Source organism: Zea mays, chromosome 1 (genome assembly GCF_902167145.1).
Source record: "Zea mays cultivar B73 chromosome 1, Zm-B73-REFERENCE-NAM-5.0, whole genome shotgun sequence".
NCBI classification, from domain to species: Eukaryota; Viridiplantae; Streptophyta; class Magnoliopsida; order Poales; family Poaceae; genus Zea; species Zea mays.
The window spans coordinates 69,876,533-69,895,288 of NC_050096.1; the positions used below are offsets into that span (position 1 = coordinate 69,876,533).

Consider the following 18,756-nt stretch of genomic DNA (forward strand, 5'->3'; position numbering starts at 1 on the left):
TCGGCATCTTGAACTTGAGGTAGGTGTAGTTGGGGACGGCCATGAACTTTGTGTAGCATGGCCTCCCCAACACCGCGTGGTAGGTTCCTCGGAACCTGACCACCTCGAACGTGAGGGTTTCCCTTCGGAAGTTGGAGGGAGTCCTGAAGCAGACGGGTAGATCGAGTTGTCCGAGGGGCTGGACGCGTTTCCCGGGGATGATCCCGTGGAAAGGCGTCGCGCCTGCCCGGACCGAGGACAGATCGATCCGCAGGAGCCCGAGGGTCTCGGCGTAGATGATGTTGAGGCTGCTGCCTCCATTCATGAGGACCTTGGTGAGCCTGACGTTGCCGATGACGGGGTCGACAACGAGCGGGTATTTCCCCGGGCTCGGCACACGGTCGGGGTGGTCGCCCTGGTCGAAGGTGATGGGCTTGTCGGACCAGTCTAGGTAGACTGGCGCCGCCACCTTTACCGAGCAGACCTCCCGACGCTCTTGCTTGCGGTGCCGAGCCGAGGCATTCGCCACTTGCCCACCATAGATTATGAAGCAGTCGTGGACCTCGGGGAACTCCCCTGCCTTGGGATCTTCCTTCTTATCGTCGTCGCGGGCCCTGCCACCCTCCGCAGGTGGCCCGGCCTTGTGAAAGTGGCGCCGAAGCATGGCGCATTCCTCGAGGGTGTGCTTGACGGGCCCCTGATGATAGGGGCACGGCTCCTTGAGCATCTTGTCGAAGAGATTGGCGCCTCCGGGAGGTTTCCGAGGGTTCTTGTACTCAGCAGCGGCGACAAGGTCCACGTCGGCGGCGTCGGATTTTGCGTGCGACTTCTTCTTGCCTTTCTTCTTGGTGTCGCGCTGAGTGGACGCCTCGGGGACATCTTCCGGCTGGCGGCCCTGGGGCTGCTTATCCTTCCGGAAGATGGCCTCAACCGCCTCTGGGCCAGAGGCAAACTTGGTGGCGATGTCCATCAGCTCGCTCGCCCTGGTGGGGGTCTTGCGACCCAGCTTGCTCACCAGGTCGCGGCGGGTGGTGCCGGCGAGGAACGCGCCGATGACATCCGAATCGGTGACGTTGGGCAGCTCGGTGCGCTGCTTCGAGAATCGTCGGATGTAGTCCCGGAGAGACTCTCCCGGCTGCTGGCGGCAGCTTCGGAGATCCCAGGAGTTCCCAGGGCGCACGTACGTGCCCTAGAATTTGCCGGCGAAGGCTTGGACCAGGTCGTCCCAGTTGGAGATCTGCCCCGGAGGCAGGTGCTCCAGCCAGGCTCGAGCGGTGTCGGAGAGGAACAGGGGGAGGTTGCGGATGATGAGGTTGTCATCGTCCGTTCCACCCAGGTGGTAGGCCAGCCGGTAGTCCGCGAGCCACAGTTCCGGCCTCGTCTCCCCGAGTACTTTGCGATAGTAGTCGGGGTTCGGAACTGGGTCGGGAACGGCGCTCGTCGTATAGCCCGGCTGAAAGCCTGTGGACCGGGTGGTTCGGGTGAGGGACTCCGATCTTCCCCGCTGTCGTAGCGTCCCCCACGCCTGGGGTGGTAGCCTCGGCGCACCTTCTCGTCGAGGTGGGCTCGACGGTTGCGGTGATGGTGCTCGTTGCCGAGGCGACCCGGGGCCGCATGCGCTGTGTTGCGCGTGCGCCCGGTGTGGACCGAGGCTTCCCGCATGAATCGGGAAGTCGCGACGCGATGTTCCGAGGGGTACCCCTGCCTTTGGGAGGCAGAGCTTTCATCCCATCGGACCGTGACATCCTCCAGGAGATTCTTGAGCTCTCCCTGGATACTCCGCCCCTCGGTGGTTGATGGCTCCGGCATCGTGCGGAGAAGTATTGCCGTTGCAGCCAGGTTCTGGCCGACCCCACTGGAAGCCGGTGGCGGCCTTGCCCTGACATCATCGGCGATGCGGTGCTGGAGGCCCTGGGGTAGATGACGCGCTTCTCGGGCCGGTGGTTGGCCTGCCCATTCCTGCCCGATGTCCCGGCGGAACGGCTCAAGTGTTCCTGCTCCCTCGTCGAGCCTGACCTGCATCTCGCGGATTTGCTCGAGCTGTGAGTCTTGACCCCCCGCAGGGACTGGGACCACAGCTAGCTCCCATAGGATGTCAACGCGAGGCGCAGGCCTAGGGGGATCACCGTTCTCCGGTATACCAAGATGGTTGCCTTCGCCGGGACCCCCTAGATCGACATGGAAACATTCACGACTTGGGCCGCAGTCCTCGTCGCCGAAGCTGCGGCTACCGTCGGAACAATCGGAGAGGCAGTAGTCGCATGCGGTCATGAAGTCCCGCATGGCACTGGGGTTACCAAGTCCGGAGAAATCCTAACAAAAGTCGGGCTCGTCATCTTCCTCGGAACCCGAGGGCCCGTAGGTCGAGACGGCTGTCAGCTGGACCCAGGGTGACCGCATACCGTACCCCGGAGGGTTTGGACTCGCCTCTATGAAAGCGTCTACCGAAGCGAAGTCGCTTGGTGGGTCGAGGCTGAATCCAAAAGGCACGAGATGGGAATCGGTCGGTACCTCTTGGTCGACGGGCGGTGACGAAGCCACGTCAGGGGCAGACTGCACCGTCGTCTCAGGTACGAGGGTGACGCCCAGCAAGTCTTTTGCGAGCGTGCTGGCGTCGTCCGTCCACTTGGAGTTGGCGTGTCGCGGGGAGGCGGCGCTCGTCTTCGTCTCAGACGAGAAGTCTATGCCCGACGTGTCCCCCGTTGGGGCGCCGGCGCCGTCGACTCACTCGACAGCCGACGAGGTGTCGCCTCCTGCTTGGCCTTGGTTGCCCCGCCTCCTCCTCCGTCGACGGGGGAGGCGACGGGACAAACCCGAATGTTGTTCTTCCGCCACGTGGGGAAGACGTCGTCGATTCCGCCACCAGCGGGTAGGTTGTCGGCCGCCATTGTCGCTGTCGCGCGGCGGGGGAAGGAGTATCATGTCGTAGCTGCCGTCGAGGGACATGAACTCAAGACTCCCGAAATGGAGCACCGTCCCGGGCTAGAAAGGTTGCTGGAGACTACCCATCTGGAGCTTGACGAGAAGTTGTTCGTCAACACGCAGCAGGTCCCTATCTGGCACGCCAACTGTCGGTGTTTTGACCCCGGGGGGGTCCCTGGACCGACGAGTAAATTGTCGCCGCGTGCCCCAGCCCAGATGGGTCGGCGCGAGACGGAGCGTGAAGGGGGGAAAGCCAGAGGGAGACAGGCGTAAAAGGGGAAACCCGCGGCCTTCGTGTTTGTCCCGCGCCCAGGTCGGGTGTGCTTGCAGTAGGGGGTTACAAGCGTCCGCGTGGGAGGGAGCGAGAGGCTTACGTGCGCGCCGTCCCGTCCTCTCCCCGCGCGGCCAACCCTCTGTAAGAGGGCCCTGGACCTTCCTTTTATAGGCGTAAGGAGAGGGTCCAGGTGTACAATGGGAGATGTAGCGGCGTGCTAACGTGTCTAGCAGAGAGGAGCTAGTGCCCTAAGTACATGCCGTCGTGGCAGCCGGAGAGGTTTTGGCACCCTGTTCGTGTGATGTCGTGGCCGTCGGAGGAGCGCTGGAGCCTTGCGGAAGGACAGCTGTCGGGGCTGTTGAGTCTTTGTTGACGTATCCTTGCTTCCATAAGGGGGATGAGAGTCGCCGTCATCATGGAGCATGCGGGGCGCCATCATTATTTGTTTTACCGGGGCGAGCCAGATGGGACGCTGGTCTTGTTCCCCGTAGCCAGAGCTAGCTAGGGGTAGGGTAATGATGGCCCCTCCTGTGACGTGGTCGATCCGAGCCCTAGGTAGGGCGAGGCGGAGGCTCCTCCGAGGTCGAGGTCGAGTCTGTCTTTCGAGGTCGAGGTCAAGTCCGAGCCCTGGGTCGGGCGAGGCGGAGTTCGTCGTCTTCCGGGGCCGAGGCCGAGTCCGAGCCCTGGGGTCGGGCGAGGCGGAGTTCGTCGTCTTCCGGGGTCGAGGCCGAGTCCGAGCCCTGGGGTCGGGCGAGGCGGAGTTCGTCGTCTTCCGGGCCCGAAGCCGAGTCCGAGCCCTGGGGTCGGGCGAGGCGGAGCTTCCTATGGCGCCCGAGGCCGGACTTGGCTGCTGTCAGCCTCACTCTGTCGAGTGGCACAGCAGTCGGAGCGGCGCAGGCGGCGCTGTCCTCATGTCAGGCCGGTCAGTGGAGCGACGAAGTGACTGCGGTCACTTCGGCTCTGTCGACTGAAGGGCGCGCGTCAGGATAAGGTGTCAGGCCATCTTTGCATTAAATGCTCCTGCGATACGGTCGGTCGTCGTGGCGATTTGGCCAAGGTTGCTTCTTGGCGAAGACCGGGCCTCGGGCGAGCCGAAGGTGTGTCCGCTGCTTGAGGGGGCCCTCGGGCGAGACGTAGATCCTCCGGGGTCGGCTGCCCTTGCCCGAGGCTGGGCTCGGGCGAGGCGAGATCGTGTCCTTGAGTGGACCGAGCCTTGACTTAATCGCACCCATCAGGCCTTTGCCGCTTTGTGCTGATGGGGGTTACCAGCTGAGATTAGGAGTCTTGGGGGTACCCCTAATTATGGTCCCCGACAAAACGTGACTTAGGGCCTATTTGTTTTAGCTTATGAATTATATAATTTCGATTATTAAGGAGATTATATAATCTATATTATAGAAACTGGATTATATAATGTTGTTGGAGCTGGTTGGCTACCTAGATTATTGGAATTTGGATTACACTGTTAGACAACACTCCCTACCACGCTCGCTCCGGCGGCCATGCCTAGGCCACGTCTCGCGCTGGCGATGGCCGGGCCGCATCCTACGCCCACGGTGCCCAGTCTGTGCCCCACGACAGCTACGCCAAGACCGCGCCTAGGCTGCACCACGCCACACCTCCACAGCCTCTGTGCTGCACGTCAGGGAGGAGGCGGTAGCCTCCTCTGCCCGCGTTGCGCACCTCCATAGCCGCGCCGCTAGGGAGGTGAACCTGTATGCGTGTGATTTCAGGAAAGAAGGGACTGCGGGTTGGAGGCAGTGGCGGACGCAGAACAAAATTCTAGGTGAGGCCGACAGTGCATGAGACAAATCATCAGACTAGACCATAACTGTAGATTAATGATAATAACATGAATGCTAAATAATAATATCTAGTGTTTCCAAAAATATATGAATACCAAAAAACCTTTTTGGCTACTTAAAGTAGAGCTAAAGAGAGAAAATAGGTGGACTAACTGAGGAGAGGCACTAGGGCAAAGCAGCCGCATCGGCACGTCGTTCTGGAGAGTCATCAAATTTGTCGTGAGATGGCGTTGGTGAGACGACGACATATGGGAGGAGCGAGTGCAGGAGGCGAGGTAGCGATAGATGACGGTGACGACAAGCGACAGCCATTGTCGTGTTGCGACGGCGCGCAGAGACCCTAATGAGTTAGCGAGGGACAGGTGACGCCACGATCCCACCAACAGCTTGCCCATCTGCTGATGCGGACTAGGAGACAAAATATCAATGTTGTGTGTAGGATCCCGATGAGTCGACGAGCTGATGGGTGATGAGAAGGCAAGGTGCGCTGCAGCGGGCGGGTTAGGTCACCGATTTACTGGTCAGTCGATGACCGAATAAGTAAGCCACGAGTGGGCTTGCGCTAGGGAAGAGAATCAAATGGCTCAGGTGAAGAGTGGACTGAGCAGTGAAACGTCGAGAGAAAAATAGATCAAAATCTAGTTTTTATTAGATTTGTCCACGCTAACTATACAAAAGTTTGTTTATTTTGCTGTGTACCTAAACCTAGGTATAAGAGGTTAAAAAAATTAAGGTGGGGCCATGACCCGCCTTGCCCACCCCTTGCATCCGCCCCTGTGTGGAGGAAGGGGCGGCGAGCTAGAGGAGGAAGGGGCGGTGGGATGGAGAGAATGGAGAGGGGAAGGTCGATCGTACAGAAAAGAAGACAATGGTAGATTCAGTAATTTACATTTAGATAACCATGGGTAGTGTCTTTTTTACTAAAAATAATCTAAAATAAGATACTCTTGAGGAAATTATGAGATTATCATAATCTAGACCTATAATATAGGTGTTTGTTTGCCGTCGTATTATTTGTGCTCGATTATATAATCTCGCGAGATTATAATCTGAAACAAATCGGACTTTAGTATATATTTAAAAAAGAGCGAGTAATGGATAAAATTGAGCCTTATGTCTAGGAAACATAAGGATGAAACTGCTTGTTCACCTGGAATAAATAACATGCTCTATATATATAAATAAAAAAAATGTTCAGTATTTAATAAGTTTTAAAAAAAAGAAAAGAAAAGAAAATGAGAGAATCTCTATGCCCGGCTGTAAAATCTTGGCCGTGCGCAACGTAAGCCTCTTCCCTTCCCGAGAACAAGGGTAAACCACAACTCTGTACCAAACAGTCATCAGGCAAAGCCAAAACAAATTTCCTCTTCCTAAACATAGTCACTTGGCGGTGGTGGTCGTTGGGCACGTTCGTCTCCATGCATATGCCCAACTGACGCCCCGTGCCGCGTCCCGCGTCGACGTCGTGCCCTCCGGTCCGGATTTGGCTCGCACGGCGGCGCCGGGCTCCGGTTGCGCGCGCCAACGCCAACGCCAATGTCGTCATCCGATGGCGGCCAGTCGCGCAAGAGGCTCGTCGTCGGCGTCCTGTCGGTGTGCCTGCTGATCGCCATGGTCATCGGGACGGTCGTGTTCTTCGTGAGCGAGAAGGCTGGCTACAACTCGGAGCTGAGCAAGCGCAACATGAGCAAGACGATGCGCAGCGTGGAGCTCTTCTGCGCGCCCGCGGACTACCAGGGCACGTGCCACGAGACGCTGGAGGCGGCGCTGTCGCGGACGGACCCGGATGAGCACCCGCACGCCGCCGCGGCCGCCGCGATCACCGCCGTGGAGCGCGCGCTGGCGGAGGGGTTCAACCGGTCGTCGGTGCTGGACGCGGTGCGGCAGAGCAACGACACCCTGGTGTGGGAGGCCATCCACGACTGCCGGATGCTCCTGGAGGACTGCCGCGGCAACGTGGAGCGCGCGCTGTCCAGCATCGCGTGGCGCGGCGTCGACGGGCCCGCGCAGGACCTCCAGGCCTGGCTCAGCGCGGTGATCACGTTCCAGGGGTCCTGCGTCGACATGTTCCCCAAGGGAGAGGTCCGCGACGAGGTGAATAACACCATGGAGAAGGCGCGAGAGGTATCCAGCAACGCCCTCGCCATCATCAAGCAGGGCGCCGCCCTCGCCTCCATGCTGGACCTTCACACCAGCCTCGACAAGGGCGGCCGTCAGCTGGAGGAAAAGGAGAAATCCGCGTCATCATCGTCGTCGTCCGTCCCCACGTGGGTGCCCAGCGAGGAGCGAAAGCTGCTCGGCGCCAAGGGCGAGCGGCGCAGGGCCGCGCTCACGCCCAACGTGACGGTGGCCAAGGACGGCAGCGGCGACTTCACCAATATCTCGGCCGCGCTGGACGCCATGCCGGAGAAGTACAGCGGCAGGTACTTCATCTACGTGAAGGAAGGCGTGTACGAGGAGACGGTGAACATCACCGGTAGGATGGCCAACGTCACCATGTACGGCGACGGGTCCAAGAGGTCCATCGTGACGGGCAGCAAGAACATCGTGGACGGCATCAGGATGTGGAGAACCGCCACTTTTGGTAGGAGTATATATCATTGATTGATTGATTGAAACACGCATATGGGGGCTTGGGCATTGGCGCATAATAACACCCATGCCTGCACTGCATGCAGCGGTGGACGGCGACAGTTTCATGGCGATGAAGCTGGGCATCCGGAACACGGCGGGGGTGGAGAAGCAGCAAGCGCTGGCTCTGCGGGTGAAGGGCGACAAGGCCATCTTCTTCAACTGCCGGATCGAGGGCAACCAGGACACGCTGTTCGCGCAGGCCTACCGACAGTTCTACCGCAGCTGCGTCATCTCCGGCACCGTGGATTTCATCATGGGCGACGCCTCGGCCGTGTTCCAGCGCTGCCTGCTGGTGGTGCGGAAGCCCCGGCCGGGACAGCCGGCCGTGGTCACCGCGCAGGCGCGGCGTGACCACCAGCAGACCACGGGCTTCGTCATCCACCGGAGCCAGATCGTCGCCGACGAGCAGCTCGCCAGCAGCAGCAACAGCAACAAGTCCGGGTCCGCGCCGGTCAATACGTACCTGGGCCGGCCGTGGAAGGAGTTCGCGAGGACGGTGGTGATGGAGTCCGTCATTGACGGATTCGTGCACCGCCAGGGGTACATGCCCTGGGAGGGCAAGGACAACCTGGGCACGGCCTTCTTCGGAGAGTTCAGGAACGGCGGCGACGGCGCCAACGTCACCGGGCGGAAGGAGATGCAGGGGTTCCACGTGATGGGCAAGGACAGGGCGCTGCAGTTCACGGTGGGGCACTTCTTGCACGGCGCGGACTGGATACCGGAGACTGGCACGCCGGTGAGCTTGGGCTTGTCTGGCGAGGAAGAGTAATCGTTATGCCTAGACCCGGTGTGTGTGCATGTGTGTGATTATAATGTGTATATGTATGTGCAGCTGATCAAAACGTACGTCCTACGAGCCGTGTGTTACAACATACAGGGTAGAACGACAGGATACAGGTGTGTTCGATCCAAGTTAAATTCGAAAGAAATTAGAAGGACAAATGGATTGAAGCGCTATCTATATGGGAACCGGTGCAAACCAACCCCTTTAGGGCTTGTTTGGAACAAAGGGTATTGGAGGGGATTGAGGGGGCTATAATCCCTTGTTATTTAATTTTGAATAGCAAGGGATTATAGCCCCCTCAATCCCTCCAATACTCTTGTTTCCAAACATGCCCTTATGCAACCACGCAAACTTTATCCGGGTCACATGCCGCGTGATTGGACGTCTGCACCTGCCCATCCGGCTTCTGTGTATGCGTTGACCATGCGGCGGCTCTCGTTTGGTTGCCTGCTTACACGACGCCAAGGCTACACCCGTGGTTGCAGCTTAAGCCTAAAACATCTCTCCTGGTTGCATGCACATATACGTAAGGAGCGGCCCGTTTCCAGCGGACCAGGCTCGCATGAGCTAGGCCACACTTACACACCGAACCAATCAGACTTCGGTGATACAAGGGGACGCGTGAGGGAGTGAGAGAGGATATTTGCAAAAGTGTGATTAGGAGCGGGCTGTTAAGTGCTAAATTATCCACTCCCGCACGTCCCCTTAGATCAACATCATGTGATCCAGATTAGAATTTTGCACGGTTGCACGGAAGTATTAGTTTGCATCAGAAATGTTCCCTATTTATATAGGACATCAATCATCCTTGTCTTAGTTTATAAGTTTAGAGATGAGAAAGACTTGATTAGTTGTTACATCTTTCTATTTTTTTATCTAAACTAAATCAAATATATCTTTTATTTTTAGAAATTACATTCAATCATGTCTATACAAAGAAGATCATGCGTGGTTGGAATCTGAATTATACTTTTTTTGCATCCTTCCTTAATCAAACCTTTTCTAGATTAAGATTGTACTTTAAATTTTCAAACTTTCTTACAGTGAGAGCCTTCGTGAACCCGTCGATGACTTCGTCATCTATAGGCATGAAATCAGTATCAAGTAATTTTCTGGCCACTCGTTCTCTAAGAAAGTGGTAACTGTTGGTCACTTGTTCTCAAATGTTGTAGGTCAAGAACAAGAAAACACAATTATTAATTATCAAGGATTTTCGTCTTCCGAAGCATTATGTCCACATGAGTATAATGCTTATCAGACGAAGGTAAAGAAGGACATACCTTCATAATTTATTATGTGAACGGAAATGCAAAGAGATGAAAACAGTAACTGCACTCCATTAATTCATATATATTTGCATTCTATAAAACATGTATGAATATTTACAGTATTAATATTTCATTGATACCTTCGGCTTGCTCGAAAGTGAAGATGCGAAGGAGTGATTACAACTCAGCGTGAACAATACGGTGTTATTGTTCATCTATTTATAGCACGGGACGCAGCGCGGGTAAAATTACATTCATGCCCTTGAACATTTGTTTATAAGTAACTTAAACTAATAAGGTCTATCTAGTCTTTTCCTTCTTTGCTTGATCTGAGCCGAAGCTACTAAGCTTCGGCGTTCTGCATTATTGCTTCTTCCCGAGGTCTTCGTCTTGAGAACCTTCGGTAGAAGAAGGGTGGACCTCTTGTGGCATTTTACCGAAGGTGTTTGTGTCTTGAGGACTTTTGGCGGAAAAGAAGACCCCCAATAATAGCCCCTTCACGGTGCTAGATCGTTTTTTCGTAACGAGCTCGGTTCGTGAAAAATATGAAGGCTTCGGAATGCCGAAGGTCCGAAAAACACCTTCCCTAAGCTTGTTATCGAAAAACGATTAAAATATTCGGCGCTAGGCGGTCCACCGTTTAGCCAGTGTAGACGGTCTGGCAGTTCGCCTTCTTCTCCTGCAACACTATATAAGCAGACAGATTGGTGAGAAGTTACCACAACATTCATTGGCGTCGCACTGCTGTGCTGTTAAAAATTTTAACCAAAGCCGAAGCTTTCTGGATTGCGCTATCAGAACAAGCTCTTCGTCACTTGAAATCAGCTTCGTCTTAAGGAGTCTAAACATTGAAATGGCCCGAGTAAGATCCCCTGCTAGGGTGTCCCATGAGGGAGATGAGGCCGAAGTGACTGAAATAGCACCGATATCAGAAGTGATGAGACGATCTAGTCTAGTTGTGCCGGAAGAAGCTACTGCCGAAGCTGAGCAGACTGTGGTCGAAGGCGGAAGTGATAATGAAAGTGAGATAGACAACATCATTCTAAGCCCATCAAAACCTAGTCACATTGAATTTGGAAAATCTACCATAACAGAAGAGGACTTAGTTGTGATGAAAACGTTAGGCTATTTTGGGGAAGATGAAGTTAAACTTATTCGCTTTGCTGGCGAAGAAGTGATTCCGGAGCCGAAAGAAGATGAAGTTGTTGGGTTCAGGAGCTTTTTCAGAGCAGGGCTGCGGTTTCCCCTTTACAATATGATAGGGGAAGTTTTAAAAAGATTTGAAATATATCTCCATCAGCTGACATCGAATGTCATTGTTAGGCTCAGTGTCTACATATAGGCTCTCCGAAGCCAAGGTAAAAGTGTGAATGCCGAAGGGTTCTGTCGAGTACATGAGCTGCACTATAAGACGAAGGCAAGAGCCGATGGTCTATATAAAAACTTCGGGTGCTATAATTTTGCTTACCGGAAGGACACCAAGGCCCCGATGATCGGCTACCGCACTAAATGGCAGACCGAGTGGCCTAGCAAATGGTTCTACGTGAAGGCTAGCGAGAAGAAGAGAGAAAAGCTCATGACTATGGTAATGAGTCCTCTGAGATTAAGCTTCAACATGACGAGGCCATTATGCAACATGCAACTTGGCTCCCCATGCCAGCTGGCCAAAGTAGAATTCAGGGTGGTAGATGGTCATATTAGCACTAGGGACTTAGTGCAGGAATATCTGGCAAACAAAACTTTTCCAACCTCTAGCGGATGGGGGATGCCAAAGAAGAAGGAAGGAGGGAAAAATATGAACTTGTTCGACTTCCCTACGGTTTCAAATTTCAGAAGAAATTTAAAGAACCATGTTCTGAATGGTTGGAAATGATGGAAACCATGTGCAATAAAATCCTCAGAAATTATACGAAGAAAGAAGACCAGTTAATGACTGTTGTCTTCGGCACCCAGGCGAAACGAAGGTTGAATCGGGTGATGGATGCTCTGAATTTTGAATACCCAGATTACGACAGACTTGACGAAGGGGCCGTGGGAGCGAAAAGAAAAAGGGTTGTCAGCATTCTGAGTTGGCAAGCTATCTGGTCTGTCAAGGAAGACCAAGAAACTTTGAATAAGATGAGAACAGTGTCGGAGCCGAAGGCATTGACTCCTAAAAACGGAAGCTTGCTGAAGAATCCTCGGGGAAGACGAAGACACAAGATGTGCCGAAACCAATCGCAAGCCCTTTGTCTTCTGCTGCTGAGGTCTCAGAAATATTGAAGGTAATGACTGAGTCCTTCCCATTCACACCGGTAAGTCCTCTGGGATTGAACTGACCAGCTTCTTACAGAAAAAGGAAGTATCTTCGGCTGCCGATGGGAGAGACGGGGGCTAGAAGAAACAGCGCATTGTGAATATACTACAAGCAATTGAACAAACCCCGCCTCCGGCTTCGGCAAGCAAAGCTGCCAAACCGACCGATGCCGAAGCCACTGCTACAGCCGAAGATGAAAACCTTACAACCACTCTGTCTGAAATTGACAAACTTATATCAGATGTGGTTGTGGAGAAGGAGGTGGTCGCGAAATTTCAGACAAGGGAAAGAAAATTGATGAAACCTCTTCAGAGTGACCGAATTTCGACCTACAGCACCTGGGCGGCCAACAACTCTCTGAAGAGGACAAATCAGAGTTGAAAGAATTTGCGATGTCGTGTGGTTACCAGCCAAGGTCGGTGCTCTTTGGCAGGGTCGATGAGGAAATCGTGGGATGCATTCGAGACCGTGCTGGTGCAAAAGTTATAGGTACCTTGTCCAAGAGTGTTGGATTCCCGAAGCTTGAGAACGACAGCAGCTGCTACAGGCGTCAGCATATCATAGGCAGCCTGTTTTATTCTAACTTCAAAGTAAGAAGCTTTCTACAAGTTATCACTGATATGTTCGTATTAACTTAAGTATTCTAATTTTGAGTTTGTTTTTACAGAGCTTGCTACTGAGCAAAGCTTTAAAATTGCAACAAGATGATGAGGATAGAAAAAATGAAGTTATCATCAAAGGTTTAGAGGATAAAATCAAAGAACTTGAGGATTCTCTAACAGAAAAAGATGAGTTACTGCGCTGAGTCGAAGGATCCCTTGCCGAAGCGCAAATTCAAAATAAGAAATTGAGCAAAGAGCTGGTGGATGCGCAAATACTTTTAGAAGAAACTTCCAGCCGATACAACCGAGAATCTGAAACTTTGAAAATGTCACTTAAGGTTGAGGCTGAGAAGAATACGAAGCTTAGTGAAGCGTTGAGAGCTCTTAAGGAGAGGTGCTTTAATTTTGCAAGCCAATGCACCACTCGATTGAAAAGCATATTCAATTCAGTTGGAGCTGCATCTGAAGAAGCTAACTTCTCTGCCAAAGATATCCCTGGGACCCTCGAATGCGTAGAGAAAGAGGTTGATGTCCTCGATGAAGTTATCACCGGCCACGGAGACTTCTGTGCGCTGGTGGCTTCTCGTGGTATAGTCGCTGCTTTCATAAAGGCCAGGTGCAATCATGCAAAGACTGTCAATAGACCGAACTTTAGCCTTTCATCATCGGATCTGGTTGATGTTCCAGCCGAAGCCTGAAGCATAGGGAATAGGTTCATCACTCAAATTTGGCTAAGGGTGGACGCGAGTTGGCTGGAGATGAAGCCCGCAACCTACTTAACAAAGTATAGCTCTTTTACCTTTATTCTTTTACGTGACTCCTTACCAGGTTCCTGATTACCCTGTTCCTCGTCATTCTCCAGGTGATGATGCCGAAGGCCTATGATCCAAAGCTAAATATGAAGCTTTAGAGTAGTCTTCTTAGGATCGTCCTTGATTTCTATAAAAACACTGGAAATTCTTTCGCACAAGAAATGTAATATTTGTAACTGTAATGCGGGCATAATTGTAAATGTTTGTAAATGCTTTGTGATACTATTTACCTTTCGTTTATATATCATATGCTTTGCTGTGGACGAAACTGACACTTGTAGCTTTTGAGCCGAAGGCAAAAAACACCTTCCCTTCTTTTCGTTCACATCGAAGCACCTTTCGTATACAACGAAGTTTCCTTTGAAACGAAGCACCTTCATATAAAATGAAGTTTTCTTTGAAACGAAGCACCTTCGTATAAAACGAAGCGTTTTCTCATTGAAGGCAGGAATCCCCGCTTTTCCTGTTAGTGCTTCATGCTTTATGTGATGATGATGAACCTACGAATTCCTAATGTATGGTTGTATGAATGCAAAAGATGATGTGATGATGTGTGCAGATGTATGTCGAAGATAAAAAACTCACACGAATACACACCTAGACTTTGTATCCCCTTAGGAACGACTTTGGAGTCTCTTCACCTTTTTACTTAGGTGGTATTTTAGCTTTGCATTCCATTAGGAACGACTTTGGAGCTAAGCTCTACATCCCCTTAGGAAAGAATTTGGAGCTTCTTCACCTTTGACTTAGGTGGTATTTAAGCTCTGCATGCCCTTAGGAATGACTTTGGAGCTTCTTCACCTTTTACTTAGGTGGCATCTTAGCTCTGCATCCCCTTAGGGACGACTTTTGAGCTTCTTCATAGTTTTTTACACTCGATGGTGTAGTCCTAGATTTTATATTTTACATGTGGGGGAATTTGGCCCTTGTATTGCACAGGGCTACACAAGAAAAAAATGAAAATTACAACCTATGGCCCCATTAAAAATCTTTCTCCCCTCCTGAAAGGAAAATGGTGCCATAGGTAAAAAATAATAAAATTACATAGTTTATACATAATATCTTTGAAGCTCATTCGCATTCCAAGACCTTGGAATATCATTACCGTCCAAGCCTTTCAACCTGTATGATCTAGGCCTTGACGAAAATATCACCAAGAAGGGACCTTCCCACTTAAGCTGAAGCTTCCCCACTGTATATGGATTGGCCACCCTCCGAAGCACTAGGTGCCCTGGCCTGATGTTCTTCAGTTTTACCTTCCGATCACGCCATTTAATTGTTTCGGCCTGATACTTATTGTTGTGGTCTACTTCTTGGAGCCTATTCTCTTCTATGGTGTCTTTTGTTATTTTGCAATTCTCTTCATCTTCTGCCGAAGCTAAGGTCCTTATGGAGCTCCTTCTTGCTTCTTCCGGTGTTATTACTTCGTCACCAAACAGAAGCTCGAATGGGGTGAAACACGTTGACCTTGAAACAACAGTGTTGTGGTTCCACACCATCTTTATTAATTCGTCTGGCCATTTTCCTCTGGGCTGGTTGAAGATTGACTTCATTATTCTTGTCATTATAATTCCATTTGCTCTTTCTACCAGATCATTTGACTCTGGATGTCTCACTGATGCAAAGTGTATTTTTGTACCAATCTAGTGACAAAAGGCTTTGAACGTTTCAGCATCAAATTGAGTTCCGTTATCAACCGTGATAGCCTTCGGCACACCAAAGCGGCAAATAATATTCTGTCAAAAGAACTTTTGAATCATTGCCGAAGTTATTGTAGCTAGGGGCTTAGTTTCGATCCACTACGAGAAGTACTCCACTGCTACTACAACATATTTCAAGTTACCTTGTGCTGGTGGAAGTGGGTGAAAGTCGCCTAGAGGGGGGTGGATAGGCGAAAACTGAAATTTACAACTTTAAACACACTACAAGCCGGGGTTAGCGTTAGAATAAAAACCAAGTCCGGGAGAGAGGGGAAAACAAATCAACCAAGAGAATAAAGCGGATGACACGGTGATTTGTTTTACCGAGGTTCGGTTCCAAAGAACCTAGTCCCCGTTGAGGTGGTCACAAAGACCGGGTCTCTTTCAACCCTTTCCCTCTCTCAAACGGTCACTTAGACCGAGTGAGGCTTCTTCCTTAATCTCACGGGTCACTTAGACCCCGCAAGGATCACCACACAATTGGTGTCTCTTGCCTCGCTTACAAAGCTTGAGAGTAAGAAGTGAGAAAGGAAAAAAGGCAAGCCAAGCAAACAAGAGCAACAAGGAACACAAAGAATCCTCTCACAAGTCCTAATGCGCTAGAGTTGAATTTGGGACTTTAAGCGGATCGATCACTTGAATTGTGTCTTTGGAGTGAAGTGTATTGCTCTTGTATTGAATGCACTGTTGTGAATGCTTGGATGGTTGGAGTGGAGGTGGTTGTGGGGTATTTATTGCCCCCAATCACCAATTCAACCGTTGGGGCATGCTGCTGTCGATGGGCGCACCGGACAGTGTCCGGTGTGCCAGCCACGTCACTCAACCGTTAGGGTTCCGACGGTTTCGACCGTTGGAGCTTTGTCTTCATGTGGCACCGGACAGGTACTGTTCACTGTCCGGTGCGCCTTCTGCGACTGCTCTGACTTCTGCGCGAACTGCCCGCGCACTGTAGCGTTGCAGGCGACCGTTGCAGTCGACCGTTGCCCTGACTAGTCGTTGTACTGCTGGTGCACCGGACAGTCTGGTGGCACACCGGACAGTCCGGTGAATTATAGCAGAGCGGTGCTTCTGAAACCCGAAGGTGAAGAGTTTGAAGTCGTACGGCTCTGGTGCACCGGACACTGTCCGATGGCACACCAGACTGTCCAGTGCGCCAAACCAGGGTGCTCTTCGGTTTATTTTGCTCCTTTCTTTTTGAACCCTAACTTGATCTTTTTATTGGTTTGTGTTGAACCTTTAGCACCTGTAGAATATATAATCTAGAGCAAACTAGTTAGTCCAATTATTTGTGTTGGGCATTCAACCACCAAAATTATTTATAGGAAAAGGTTCAACCCTATTTCCCTTTCAATCTCCATCTTTTTGGTGATTGATGCCAACACAAACCAAAGCAAATATATAAGTGCAGAATTGAACTAGTTTGCATAAGGTAAGTGTAAAGGTTGCTTGGATTTAAACCAATTTATGCTTCTATTAGATATGCATGGTTGGTTTTCTTTTATTTAACATTTTGGACCACGCTTGCACCACTTGTTTTGTTTTTGCAAATTCTTTTGGAAAATCTTTTCAAAGTCTTTTTGCAAATAGTCAAAGGTATATGAATGAGATTTCGAGAAGCATTTTTAAGATTTGAAATTTTCTCCCCCTGTTTCAAATGTTTTTCCTTTGACTAAACAAAACTCACCCTGAATAAAATTCCCCTCTTAGTTTTCAAGAGGGTTTTACTAATTTTTGTAAATACCAATTGAAGAAAGGTCAAATACATTTAGATACCAATTTGAAAAATTTGGTGCGGTCCTTTTGCTTTGGGCTTAATATTTCTCCCCCTTTGGCATTAATCGCCAAAAACGGAGTCTTTGGGAGCCCTTTTTAAACTTTCTCCCCATTGGTATAAGTAAGAGTGAAGGGTTTATACCAACTTGGAGTGTGGAGTAACGACGAAGGATGAATGATACCTGTAGAGTGGAGTGGAAGCCTTGTCTTCGTTGAGTACCCCATTTCCCTTTCAATCTACGACTTAGCATAAAAATACACTTGAAAGCACATTAGTCGTAGACATAAAAGATATATGATCAAAAGTATATAAATGAGCTATGTGTGCAATGTTTCAATCAAAATTCCGAGAATCAAGAATGTTTAGCTCATTCCTAAGTTTGGTAAAGGTTTTCTCATCTAGTGGTTTGGTAAAGATATCAACTAATTGTTCTTTGGTGCTAACATAAGCGATCTCGATATCCCCCTTTGTTGGTGATCCCTCAAAAAGTGATACCGAATGTATCACATGGGAGAGGGACTTTGCTCAATTTGTAGCCATAGTCCCTGAGGGTTTGCCTCATCCAAAGTAATTACGCACAGCAATGGCCTGCGGCAATGTACTCGGCTTCAGCGGTGGAAAGAGCTATTGAGTTTTGTTTCTTTGAAGCCCAAGACACCAGGGATCTCCCCAGAAATTGACAAGTCCCTGATGTGCTCTTCCTATCAATTTTACACCCTGTCCAATCAGCATCTGAATATCCTATTAAATCAAAGGTGGATCCCTTGGGGGTACCAAAGTCAAAACTTAGGTGTACAAACTAAATATCTCATGATTCTTTTCATGACCCTAAGGTGAACTTCCTTAGGATCATCTTGGAACCTTGCACACATGCATACGGAAAGCATAATATCCAGTCAAGATGCACATAAATAGAGTAAAGATCCTATCATCGACCGGTATACCTTTTGATCTACGGATTTACCTCCCGTGTCGAGGTCGAGATGCCCATTTGTTCCCATGGGTGTCTTGATGGGCTTGGCATCCTTCATTCTAGACTTGTTAAGTATGTCTTGAATATACTTTGTTTGGTTGATGAAGGTGCCCTCTTGGAGTTGCTTGACTTGAAACACTAGGAAATACTTCAACTCCCCCATCATAGACATCTCGAATTTTTGAATCATTATCCTACTAAACTCTTCACAAGTAGATTTGTTAGTAGACCCAAATATGATATCATCAACATAAATTTGGCATACAAACAAATCTTTTGCAATGGTTTTAGTAAAGAGAGTAGGATCGGCTTTTCCGACTTTGAAGCCATTAGTGATAAGAAAATCTCACAGGCATTCATACTGTCGGTGTTTTGGGTCCGACCGCGCACCCAGGGTTGCCCCTCGAGGAGCTTTTTGGAGTAGGACGGTGTTACCGACTGTAGCTCGATGGTTCGTTCCAGATGCACGAGAGACAGTAGACAGTCTTGTACAGGTTCGGGCCGCTTTGAGATGCGTAACACCCTACGTCCTGGTGTGGATCTTTTATGTGGTGGGTTACAGGGGAGTTCTCTAGAACCAGAGATGCTAGAGAGCTGAGTAGATGGCTAATGAGTGAGTTGTGTTTGAGGGGGTGCCCCTAGGCCTTATTTGCTCGATCGTGGGGCATTACATGCGGATATGATAGCAACGTGCGCCTAAGTAATAGTGAACCGACTGAGCTTATCTTCCTATTATTCTATCGACTTATCATCATTCAGCTCCGACGCCTGAGGCCGTAGCACGGAAGAATCGGATCACTGCTATGGATAATGCTTGAATTCATTAGGCCACCTGGGCTCGAGTTGATCCAATCTTGTGCCGATCCATTCTGCCAGACATTCCTCCCCAGGCCCACGAAGGGATGGCCTTGCGAAACAAAGGGCCCAAGGCCT

The 18,756-nt window shown here is 50.6% G+C and overlaps 1 protein-coding gene across 1 annotated transcript; it reads left to right on the plus strand.

The window, feature by feature from the left end:
- The first annotated feature begins 6,162 nt into the window (after positions 1-6,162).
- Positions 6,163-8,573, plus strand: LOC103636065 (pectinesterase). Its single transcript, XM_008658424.4, has 2 exons — positions 6,163-7,564; positions 7,659-8,573. The coding sequence occupies exons 1-2, from the start codon at positions 6,517-6,519 to the stop codon at positions 8,381-8,383; spliced, it is 1,773 nt and encodes a 590-aa protein (XP_008656646.1). The 5' UTR covers positions 6,163-6,516; the 3' UTR covers positions 8,384-8,573.
- The last annotated feature ends 10,183 nt before the right edge of the window (positions 8,574-18,756 follow it).

What these genes read in the sequence shown, in the direction of transcription:
- LOC103636065 (XM_008658424.4), top strand. Translation starts at nt 6,517, where the DNA reads ATGTCGTCATCCGATGGCGGCCAGTCGCGCAAGAGGCTCGTCGTCGGC. An exon ending in GTGGAGAACCGCCACTTTTG is followed by an intron (nt 7,565 to 7,658) that starts GTAGGAGTATAT and finishes CACTGCATGCAG; the next exon opens with CGGTGGACGGCGACAGTTTC.